The following is a 12,540-nucleotide window of genomic DNA, read 5'->3' on the forward strand; positions in this document are numbered from 1 at the left end:
GTCCGGTGGGCACTGGAGAGAGGAGCGTACAAAGGTGTTGGACGGGTGGAGAGGGGGCAGCTCAGGCAGAGCTTCACAGACCATGGTGAGTTTTAGGTTTGTTCCTAATGTGATAGGAGCAACTGAAAAGCTTGGCAGGGGAGTGACATGCAGAAAACACTCTCACGGTGTGTGGAACAGGGAGCTCAGTTCAGGTGAGAAATGGACAGGTATATGTGTGAGTGGAACATGGGGATGGAGAAAAGTGAACAGCTTCACACCTATTTAGGCGGATAAAGCCCTCAGGACTTGCTGATGGGTTGGAAATGCTTCCTAATACGTGGATTTCTTTTAAAGCAGCCACTACCGCCACCCCAGCCCAACCACGAAGAGCCTAGCAGAAGTAGAAACCAAAAAACAGCAAAGCGTAAGTATAGGGGCTGCCCTCTCTTGCCCACCAGCCCACCCGCACCCCTCCCCCAGCCAACTGCTCTCTTCTTTGAACTGACTTCAGTGTTTCCCTTTCAGTCCCTGCTCCTTCCATAGACAGAAGCACGAAACCGCCCCTAGATCGTTCCTTAGCTCCGTTTGACAGAGAGCCCTTCGCACTAGGTTGGTGTCTTTTATATTTGATGCATAGTAACAGTGGCCAACATTTATAGAGTGCTTACTGCATGCTTTTCACAGGGACCATCTCGTTTAACTATCCCCACAATCCTATGAAGTGGGGACTATTAGAATCATCCTCATGGTACAGATGAGGAAACTGAGGCATGAAGAGGTAACTTACCAAGTTTACTCGGCTACCAAGTGATGGGGGTGGAAACCCAGACTCAGAGAAGCCTGATGTAGAGCTTCTGTCCTTAGCCCTGTGCTGGGCCTGCTTCTCCATGGGTGCCATCTGTGTACACACATCCATCCCATGTCCTCCTGAAGGAGGATGGGGAGGCATCTGGGCTAAGAGGCAAGAGGCCTGGGAGAGCTGTTGTCGGCTGCCTTGGCTGCTAACTTAGCAGCTCACTGACCACAGGGATGTTGCTTTTTCAAAGCTGTCTCCTTATTTGTCAGGTGGGTGCTCTGTAATGAGAAAATACTTTATAAAACTCTAAGGTGCTATTCAAATGTCAGAGCTGTCTCTTGTTGTATGGGTGGTTGACCAAACTGTAGGTATACTACAGTTCTTTCCTCCAGAATTGGCCCAGAGTATTCTTGGATTGCAGTTACCTCTACATAAAGCTATTTTTAATCCAATTCTAAAACTTAGCTACAATTTATTGAGCACCTACTGTGGGTCAAGTGCTTTACCTACCACAAATAAGTTACAGTTGTCTCTCAGTATCCGTAGGGGGGATCCCTGGATCCAGGATCCCTGTGGATATCAAAATCCAGGGATACTCAAGTCTCTTACATAAAATGGTGTAGTATTTGCATATAACTTATGTACATCTTCCCGTGGACTTTAAATCATCTCTAGATTACTCATAATACCTAATACAATATAAATGCTAAGTAAATACAACATAAATACATGTACATAGTTGCCAGTGCATGGCAAATTCAAGTGTTGCTTTTTAGAACTTTCTGGAATTATTTTTCCAAATATTGTTGATCTGAGGTTGGTTGATTCATGGGTGTGGAACCCATGGCTATGGAGAGTTATCTCTACATTATCTCTAGTCCTCACCCCCGCCCAACAAAGAGGGGGTATTATCATCCTCACTTTGCAGATGATAAAGCTGAGGTTCAGAGAGGTTGAATAAATTTCCCAAATTTACATAATTAGGGAATTGCAGGATTTGAACCCAAGTGTTTCTGACTTCACCGTGGGTGCCCTTTTCCAGCACATAATGCTGCAGTTGGAGACACTGGATTTTCCTTGCCGTGGACTAGGGAGTTCTGGGCAAGGAGCCCTGGGCCTTGAGGGGTAAGGAGCCTGGAACCCCCAGCCCACCCCAGCCCTTCCTTAGCTTCCCGGTGAGCAACGCATTTAGCCTTTGTGGGCTCAGTTTCCTCTTTTGTCGACAAAACAACTTTCAGTTCTTGGATTTGATGCCACTGCTTGCTGCTGTTTCCCTGAACTGTATCACAGCTCTGCCGACTCATGCAAAGCTATATTGGCTATCTGAGTTTCAAATGGCCTGCTGCAGAGGGCTGGACAAATTACGTGAAAATGAAGTCCGAGAGATTCGACTTCAGACCCCAGCCCTGCTTACTACCATGAGTCAAAGCATCAGAAAAATGGAATACTGATGTCAAATCCTTCAGGATCACTTCCTGAATAAAAGTGACCCTTTTAAAATATTTTTATTTATTTATTTTTTTAAAGACACCTTTTCTTGACAGTACCAGCTCTACCCTTGAATTACTCCCTTATCCGTGATGTTTTAGGAGAATTAACCTCTTACAATGCTCAGACTCTTATTGGGAGACTCCTAACATGCCCAGGGAATATGCATAAATCATCAGATGTTTTTAAAAGAAAACCTATTCATTATAATGATATAATTTATATCATTATATCTAATGATATAAATTTAAGTTTTCTGGGTACCCCTCTGAAGTAGGGTTTCCACCTCAAACCAAAATTTTATAAATAATGAACATTTTTTTTTCTTTTAAAGTTTTTTTTTTTTTTAATTTATTTTTGGCTGTGTTGGGTCTTCGTTTCTGTGCGAGGGCTTTCTCTAGTTGCGGCAAGTGGGGGCCATTCTTCATCGCAGTGCGCAGGCCTCTCACTATCGCGGCCTCTCTTGTTGCGGAGCATAGGCTCCAGACGCGCAGGCTCAGTAGTTGTGGCTCATGGGCCCAGCCGCTCCGCGGCATGTGGGATCTTCCCAGACCAGGGCTCGAACCCGTGTCCCCTGCATTGGCAGGCAGATTCTCAACCACTGCGCCACCAGGGAAGCCCTAATGAACATTTTTTATACCACCCAACTCTCTCCCACTAGGCAGTGAGCTCTTCACAGTGGAACAAGATTCTTAGGGCCTATCATGGGCCAGGGATGTGTTCAGTCTTTAAGGAATAAATCATGTTGCAAAAACGCAACTCCAGACAGATGTATCACCATTCACCCTAGGGTGTTAGCTGAGCTGGGGGTGGAGGGAGGGGAAGAAAGAGGAGCTATCTAACAATTGTCAGCACCCATGGGTCATTGCCTGGCCCTGCATATAAATTGTCACCTGATCCTTATAGCAAATCTATGCAGTTTTAACCTATAATTCTTATAGCAAACCTATGCAGTTTTAACCTATAATTCCCATTTTACAGGTGAGGAAATTGAAACTCAAAGACTTTAACTTGCTCAAAATCATACAGGATTTGCTTCTAAACCTGGTTGAATCCAATTAACTAATGCTTTTATTACATTGAAGACATAGGGCATATCTACTCAAGGGGACTTCAGACAGAATAAAAAAATACATTGCTTTGAATAACTTTGCAATGCAGAGTTCTCAGGTATGCCTAGTATTTCTTCAGGGAGGCTGCATGTCATCTGTTCCAAGAGAAAAGTAAAAGGAAAAAAGGAAGGAAGGAAAGAAGGAAGGAAGTGGGGAGGGGGAGAGAGAGAGAGGGGAAGAGAGAGGGAGAGGGAGAGAGGGGGAGAGAGAGAGAGAAAGAGGAAAAGAAAAGGAAAGGAAAGGAAAGGAAAGGAAGGAAGAAAGAAAGAAAAACAAAAACCAAAACAAAATGATTTGCAGCCCACCAGGAGAATCTCCTGAAACCCTGTACCCCAAGTTAAAAAATTTTCCAGAAACTAAGTGTAATACCTTACATAATGGCAAATGTACCAGAGGACTGAAGGAAAATTAACCCCTCCATGGCAAATGGGTTTATTTCAGATATGAAAATAAACAGGCTGTACAAAGAAGTTCTGGACAAATGAAAGAGGCATAAAATCTCAAGAGGGCATTAATCCTTTTCATCATCAGTTATATTAAAAAAAAAATTGGAAAGAAGCACAGAACCCACAATACTGTTTGTATGTACACAACACTGTGTGACCCTTGGGCAAAGTCATTTAATTTGTCTGAGCCTACAAAATTAGGTGCTCGGTAAAGGACACCTCCAGGTCTAAAGTCTATGATTCCTCAATGCTAAAACCCAAGCAGCCCTCCAAGGGGCTCAGATTCAGGTTCATCAAACAATATTTTAATGCTTAGCTTTTAAACTCAAGGCTTACCTGCTATTTGTCACTTACAGGAAAGAAACCAGCGATTTCTGACAAGGTAAGCTTTCTCCTTGCTTTGTTTTCATTTTTGTTCTGTTTTGTACCTTGTATTTATTCTGTGGAAAGTGCTGAGGACACTCACACATCTTCCCTCCTGCCTTGCAGCTCTCTGCCCCAGCGGGAAGGTGAGTGGTCCTGGGCACCTGCATGAGGGTACGTGGCACGTGTTGTAAGACTCTAGTTTGTTTCCCACACATCCTTTCTCTCAACTCTGCAGGCCTCTTGGGGAGCATTTACCCAAGATACAAAAGCCCCCGTTGCCACCAGCCATGGAAAGGCACGACAGGAGCAGCCCCCTGCCAGGGAAGAAGCCACCTGTGCCAAAGTAATTGTCTTCTGTCGCTTGAGCTTGTCGTGCAGAGGGGGTGACGTGAACTCCTGCCTTGTAGAAAGAGCTCTGCGTAGGGACCCAAGACCATGGTACTCCCGGTGGGAGTGGGCTCATTTTGCTGCTGGGGCTTGAGGAGTGTTCAGGCTTCTCAGGTTGGATGTAGAGTGCCTGGGTCACTTGGAAGGATGTGGCAATCTAGCACAGAGAGGCGTAGAGAGATGCTTCCTTGGGAGCACAGGAATGACTGCCATTTGTGGAGACCTTCTCCTCAACCAGTCAGATTTTTGGTTGCATTTTCCTTCCATCACAAGGTGTAAGAACTATACCTACCATTTTGTATTTCCATATAGGCAGCAGAGAGGAAATCACTGTGGGAAGTTTTAGGTCACTGTTAGTGTCTTCCTCACTGCTCAACCACATTTTATGGTGACAGAATACCAAAGTCAGTTCTAATATTTCTAACTTTACTATACAGTCTTTTGGGGCCTATTTAGCCAATGGCACAAACATATCTGGGGTCGGGCCCACTTCTGCTCCTTACTAAAGACAAAAGCAAAGCTTCCGTTGACCTCACCTGTGCAATCAGGATTCATAACTATGGCCCTTGCTTGGCCAGTGTGAGGACTAAATCAGGGCCAGGGTCAGGGTGCATCAATAAAACCTCAGTAACTGAGTTAATATTTTAATGGACTATTCTGAAAAATCAAAATGAATGTCAAAAATATCATAATGAACAAAATATCAAAGTTTTAAATAAACACAGGATGCGATGACGTGAGGCATCCGACAGGAGGCGTTCAACAAATCGTCCTCCTCTCTCTAAGGAGAACACCAAGCGGGCCCAGGCAGACAATTGCCCACCGCAGCTCTAAGGCCGCTGTCATCAAATCTGTTTGACCAGCTCGTGCATCAGGGGAAAGTCCCAAAGCAGCAGCATTTCCCAATTATCTTCACTTCACAGGAAGCGTGAGCCCCTAGATGGCTGTTTTAAAATATCAGCAAAGGAGAATGTTTCCTAAAATGTTTTTATTTGCTTGGAGAAACATCTACTCAGTGAAATTTAATAGCTACTAAGAGTTAGTTTGTTGATTAAACATTTTTTTCTTTAATGTAATGATTTGAAGCAGTAGCTAAACAGAATAAAGGTTGTCTAGCTCAGTTCACAATGATGATAGAACATGGAGTCACCAAACCTCCCTCTCCCTTGCTTTTCTGCTGGGGATTTTGCTTCCCATTTTATCACGGCTCATGGGTTTGATTTCTCCTTATTAGATCAAGTGAAACTATCTATATTCTTTGAAAGTCTTTATGCTCAGTTCTTGTCCTTTGCCCTGCTTCATTTCAGGCATGGATGGGGATCAGACAGAAGAGAGAATGTAAGTACAAAATGTCATGTGGTGAATGCTTGGCACGGGGAAACCGGTGTAGGCTCTGAGGAGGTCGAGGCTACCTCTGCTCTGCCTTCACTGGAGTCCAGCACTGGGAGCCAGGCCTGCACACAGTAGGCTCCTGAATACCGCTGCCTTGTGGGGCCTCCATCTTTCCCTCCTGCCCACCATGCTGCATTGCTTAACTCCTATCCCTCTGCAGCTTCCTAGGGAGGATGGGCGAATCTCAGCCCTATTACCAGGTGGTAATTAGCAAGATGAAGGGGCAGTAGGTAGAGGGGAGAATAAAGGGAGAGTCTGGGCCTCACAGCAAAGTTTCCTAGGCCTCTGTTTTCCCCTTTAATACCTCCATGGCCTAAGAAAGAGGGGAAACAGCATTTATTGAATGCCTACTATGTACATGTTACCAACCTAGCTACTTTTGACAAGCTGTTTGCCTGGGACTTGCCCAGTTTTAGCAATGGAAGTCTCACGTCCCAGGAACCCCATCAGTTTCAGGAAAACAAGGACCAGGACAGTTGGTCATCCCAGCTTTACATATGCTTTGCATTTAATGTCCCTGTGAGGAGTCACTGTTTCTCTTTCACTAAGAGGAAATGGAAGCTTAGAGGAGTAAGATACTCACTGTAAGTTGCACAGCTAGTGAATAGCCAGGATCGAAATCCAGGTCTGTCCGATTTCCTCTATACTGTAAGCTGTCTGAAGGCCATCACACCCCTGCCATGTTCAAGGGCTCAGCCCACAGGTGCCTGGTGTTTCATAGCTCTGTGCTAGATGCTGTGCTAAGATATGATGGAGACAGGCAAACCCACGGACAACATGCTAAGGAGCATATGATCACAGAACAAGCTATAGAGGCGAAGGGAAGAAATTTATGTATGGGGGTTGAGGAGCCAAGGGTGACTTTTAGAGATGTGGCCATTGAATGATGGGAAGGACACAGGATAGACACCCCAACAGAAAGCTCAGTGCATTCCAGCCTCAGGAATGTCCTCAGCAAAGGCAGGTGAGTGGCGATGCCCGTGGAGCCTGTGGGGATGGTGAGGACAGCAGTTTGGCTGCAGAGCCATAGGGACAAAGAGGAGATAAGGTTGAAAATGAGGGTAACGTCACATTCCTGAGCCTCCCTGTCTCTGGAAGGATTGACACTTGTTGTCATGAGAATCCAGAAGTCTTATATTTTGGACCAGAGGAAACATGGTTGCAGAAGTGTCAAAGACCAATTTCATTCTGGGGATTCCCTGAGTCCATGTGTATTTATCTATGCAGCCCTTTGCTGGGACTCCTTCCCAGTTGGCCAACTGGGATGAGTGATTCTGGCGATGATCCTTCTTGCCTTATCTCAATGGCAGGACTAGGGACAGCAAACTTTTTTTTTTTAATTAATTAATTTATTTATTTATTTAATTAATTTATTTATTTTTGGCTGTGTTGGGTCTTCGTTTCCGTGCGAGGGCTTTCTCCAGTTGCGGAGAGCGGGGGCCACTCTTCATCGCAGTGCGTGGGCCTCTCACTGTCACAGCCTCTCCCGTTGCAGAGCACAGGCTCCAGATGCGCAGGCTCAGTAGTTGTGGTGCACGGGCTTAGTTGCTACGCGGCATGTGGGATCTTCCCAGACCAGGGCTCGAACCCGTGTCCCCTACATTGGCAGGCAGATTCTTAACCACTGTGCCACCAGGGAAGCCCAGGGACGGCAAACTTTACTGAGCACTCCACATATACCAGGCACAAGTAGTAACTAATTTGATCCTCACAACAACACTTGAGGAAGGTGCTCTTTCACCACCACTGTGCTAGCCTAACAAAACAAGTCCAAGTTGGCAATTTTGGTCTACTCGTCAATGGCAAAATCATTCTTGCCTCTCTGAACATCATTTCCTATCTGAGGAGTAGAGCAAAGAGCCCCTCCCTTATCTATTTCAGAAGGTTGTCCTAAAGATAAATGTGCTGAACCAAGTGGACACAGCTTGGAAGCTATTTACGAATCAGTAAGGTTGCATTGCTTTTAAGAGGAGCGGCCATTGCAAAAGAAGGTTAAGCTTTGGGTCAGGCAGATTAGGTTTGAATCAATTTCTGTAACTCTTGGCAACTTAGGAATCCCTCTTGGGCAGCATGTTTCCATTTGTAATATGAGAATGTTAAATTCTTGAAGGGTTGCTTGAAGAACTGGATGAAATATTATACATGAGTCTTTGGGGCACATAGTAGATATCATCATTATTAGTGTATCTTTGGGCCCTTTTAGACACCTCAGAAGCTATTTTATGTTAAATATATAAAGAGTGTCTCAGATTGGAGTGTCTTTAAATGATGGTTTGTATTAAGAAATTATAAATTATTTAGCAAGTTTTACTGTTCTCCACAGTATCTTTATTATGGAGACACACAACTGCTAAAGAAAGAAAACAGAGACATTTCTATGATTGAGAAATACAGAAATATAGTTACTCTTTGAGAAATTGTGTTTTGATGATAGGTTAATGTCTTTTTTTTTCTTCCCCTTACCAGGATGAAGATGATGGTATGTTCAGAAAGGCTTTCTTACAACTTATAACCCATTCCTTCATTTTTCTGCTCAGGCATTCAGATGGAATTATTTAGTACAGAAACTCCATAGAATCCATTATAATTGTAAAATTAGTATTAAGTAGATGTATGTCAGTTGGTATACTGCATAGTTATAATAAAATGGAATTATTTGGCTGGGTTACCAAAGAGAACTGTTAAGTTCATGCATAATAGGGCAAGTTACTAGTACAGCAAAATTGAAAATTGCATGTACAGTTTGATAGAAAACATTCTAGTATTTATGCTCTCTAACACATGTGGCTAAAGGATCACTAACTGCAGATGAATGACATAGCATAAAATTTGGTTTTCATTAAACAAAACTTGTGAATCTTTTCTGAAATTCATATGGTTTCCAACTGACAATTTTCTGCCAAGTTAACGTTTCAAAAATGAAAAAAAAAATAAAACAAATGTGTATTATGGAGAATGATATAGAATGGCAGCATTTGAAACTGCATTCTAAGGCAGTAAATCATCTAGAAAAACCTTGGGGGGGTGGGCTTCCAACCTACCACTTCCTAATGACATTTGATCTTTTGGATTTTTGTATCTCCCTTTAGACTAGCTATTTCTAACTGGGGAGCAGTTCTGGGGTGTTCCTGTGACACTTGGATCCTGACAATCTGCTTTCTTTTTTCTTTTCCCCCCAAGTACATCAGAGATCTCTGCCCCAGCCAGCACTGCTCCCCATGAGCTCCAACACCTTCCCTTCAAGATCTACCAAGCCATCGCCCAAGCACTCCCTCCCATCAGCTCACCTGCCCGGAGCCTTCTCAGAAAGGTTTGTGCTGACCTCATTCAGTTCTAACCCAGCATTACGTCTGGGGCCACTGATACTGAGCGCATGTCAGGTGGGTTGAGAAAGAAAGAAATGAGCCACTGGTCATAGGCTCAGAACATTTTGGGTCTTAAGAAACAAAACCAAGCTGAGCATATAGAATCGCATATGTTAACTCACTGCTGTCCTCTGAGTCTCTGTGCGTGGGGGTCAGAGGGGTACAGAATTGACTGCCTTGTCATGGCCCCAGACAGAATGGACTCTTTGGCAGGATATAGGGAATGTTTTCACTCTGTGAGTTAACACAAAGAAGCAAACACTCAAGAAACCCAATTAATTGAATTAGTTGGAGTTCACCCTGCATCTTGGATGGGAAGACTGAGAAAATGCACCTTGTACCTAGCAGATGGGGAGAATTCACTGCACAGGCTCTGTCCCCAGCAGGTCTGTTTTCTCAGTAGCAAGAGTGTTTCTCAGGGTCCATGATTAGGCAGGCTGTCAGAGGCAGAGGCACGGACAGGGGGAAGACTCAGGTCGTTTCTCATAAATAAGCCGTCGGGCTGCCTTATAGTGCCCCCGAGGGTTCATCCACCGGCACTTTGGGCTCATCTTCTCCTTCACTATCCAAAGGGAGAGGCTCAGTCCCCACCCTAATTATGGGAGAAAACTCACCCACCAGCAAGACCCCTCCACCCCTGCCAGATATCTGGAAGGATTCTCAATTTTTTTTCATTTTCCCTGGGTGCCTCTTGCTCTGATTTTCTGCTGCTTCCTCTCATTCTTCCAGCTGTTTTCCTTCTTCTGCCATGTCTGCCATTTTCTCATGCCATCTCATCCCACCTGGGGCCCCAGCCCTATCCTTCATTCTTACAAAATAACACTCACACAAGATTTCTGACCAGAGCAGACTTTTACAGAAGGTTTGGGCTAAAGGTTAGGGAAATTGCTGCTCAGCGTGGAGCAGACAGCATTTCGGGGCCTCCCTCGGGCCCTCCTCACCACCACCCCAGCCCCCAGAGATGCTGCTTCTGTCGGCTGCAGCCCCACCGAGCCCTCTCTGTGTTTCTCGCCTCCCTCCCCTCTCCTTATAAACCACTAGGCCCTGGGGATGCACCATTCCCAAACAACATGCCCATTTAATATATTTTCCTAACTGAAAGAGAAGTCCTCTCCCCAGAGGACTTCTGTCATGCTCCAAACTCAAAGTCCTCAAATTGCAGCTGACTTTTTAAAGTAGCTTTTAAAGCCCTTTACACCGTTCTTTTGTTGCTTTTGCTTTTTGGCTTGAGAAGCATGTTAGACTTTGGGATGGTCCATCTTGGGACAGCAGTGAAGTATGTCCAACAAGTTCCTTCTCTTTGCTCTGCTTCCATGGTTTCAGGGAGGGAGTGGGAAGTGATGGCAAAAGAAGCAGCATTTTCCCAGTCCAGGCTCCCCCTCTGGCCCCTTAAACCTAACCCAACTTAAAATCCGTTCTTTTTCTGTCTCCACAGCAACAGTAGTTTTTCGCAGAGTGCCTCCCTGCCGCCATACTTCTATCAAGGTTTGTACTCTGCGCTCTAGTGGTCTACTCCAGCCAATATGCCATCATGACTGGACGGTCAACCTGTCCCAAAGTCTTTTGGCAAAGGTTTTGTTGTCTCCTAAAAGTATCTGACTTCCTCATTCAGCCCTTCACTCAGTTTCTGCAGTGTGCCAAAGGCTGTTGGAGTGATAGGATACTACACAGAACACCACAGACACACGCGCGCGCGCACACACACACACACACACACACACACACACACACTTCCTCAGGAAGGCAGCCTTGGCCTTCATCCTCCCACAAAGAGCTTTTCCTCCCTGCTGTTTTTATATGGTGCTTAGGATAGTGCTGGCTTTCTCTGTAGTTTTGGTTTCTATAATGAATCTAACCTGGAGTTGCTAGTTGAGGAAGAGGTTTAAAATACCGTTTAAGAAGAGACCCCAGGCCCCAAGATACTGATACAGTAAGTCTGGGTGGGGACCTGCATTTTCAGTAATGCCTCCTCTGGGTGTCCATGATAAGTATTTGCTGAGAGTGTCCTCAGACTTTAAAAATACATACAAATCACCTGGGAGTTGTGTTAAAATGCAGATTCTAGTTCAGTGGGTCTTGGACGGGACCCGAGGTTCTGCATTTCTAGCAAGTTCCTGTGCGATGCTGGTATTGGTGGTCCGTGGACCACTCTGAGTAGAAGCAAAGGCCTACAAGGTAGGACTAGACTGTGTTTATTTTTTATCCTTAAAGACTTGCAAGTAACTAGCACATGGTAGGCACTTTAAATATATTTGTTGAATGACTGACAAATGACTATGGAAAGTCACCCAACTCTAGTAAACAGATTTTTTTTCTCATGCTAGGAAACTCACCTAGTGTTACCAGATTTTCTGATTTTTTTTTCAAGAAAAACTGGAAATATGGCTTTTAATGTGAAATTACCCAATTTTTAAAGGTTGACTTAAGACTTTTAAAAATCCTGTGAGGAAAAAACAAAACACTCTTTTTATTTTTTTGGCACTCATGGTACACATACAGGAACACCAGTACTGTATGTGTTTATAAATAGAAAACTACTTTAGTAAGTTTAAATTATAACTCAAGGGTAGAACTTTTTTCAGGAGCACATCTATTACAGTCAATTGGGTACATCATCCCATGTATGTGTGAGACCCTACTGCTGACACCAATGAAATCCACTACGTTTTCAATGTTTCCTAAGCATTTGAGGATATAGTGTCCATATTCACTATATGGTTTCCACAGTTCCTCCACACACACCCCTCAATTTTCCAGTGTCCACAACTCATTATTTTGTGAACCTACTTTGTGTTCCTTGCCTGGCCCCTGCGGGCATCTGAGCTTCAGACACTTCACTTATAGCAGTATCTCACAAAGTGAATTCCACAGACTCCTGCTTTTATGAGTTGGTGATGGGGATTATTAATATAAACAGTTCGGTTAATTTTTTTGGAATAGAGTCATCCCTCTAATATGGGAGGGGGATTGGTTTCAGGACCCCACAGATACCAAAATCCAAGGATGTTCAAGTTCTTTGTGTAAAATGATGTAGCACCGTCAGACCTTCACATCCACAGGCTTCACATCCACAGATTCAACCAACCCACTGGCTGAACCAGTCTGCAGTTGGTTGAATTCACAGATGTGGAACCTGTGGATGCAGAGGGCTTACTTTACTACCTTAATCAAAATTGAACCCTTTTCTCCTAAGAGTACCAGGACAC

At 44.3% G+C, this 12,540-nt stretch overlaps 1 protein-coding gene across 1 annotated transcript in view; it reads left to right on the forward strand.

Annotated features, from left to right (window-relative positions):
* Positions 1-12,540, forward strand: part of LCP2 (lymphocyte cytosolic protein 2) — a 62,613-nt gene that overhangs the window by 43,698 nt on the left and 6,375 nt on the right. Inside the window, exons 9-17 of the mRNA XM_036847301.1 lie at positions 340-406; positions 508-591; positions 4,181-4,206; positions 4,314-4,333; positions 4,426-4,533; positions 5,885-5,915; positions 8,436-8,448; positions 9,150-9,279; positions 10,770-10,819. Of these exons, the coding sequence (XP_036703196.1) occupies positions 340-406; positions 508-591; positions 4,181-4,206; positions 4,314-4,333; positions 4,426-4,533; positions 5,885-5,915; positions 8,436-8,448; positions 9,150-9,279; positions 10,770-10,819 (529 nt within the window). The remainder of the gene's footprint in view (positions 1-339; positions 407-507; positions 592-4,180; positions 4,207-4,313; positions 4,334-4,425; positions 4,534-5,884; positions 5,916-8,435; positions 8,449-9,149; positions 9,280-10,769; positions 10,820-12,540) is intronic.

This window comes from Balaenoptera musculus, chromosome 3 (assembly GCF_009873245.2).
Source record: "Balaenoptera musculus isolate JJ_BM4_2016_0621 chromosome 3, mBalMus1.pri.v3, whole genome shotgun sequence".
Classification (NCBI taxonomy): Eukaryota; Metazoa; Chordata; class Mammalia; order Artiodactyla; family Balaenopteridae; genus Balaenoptera; species Balaenoptera musculus.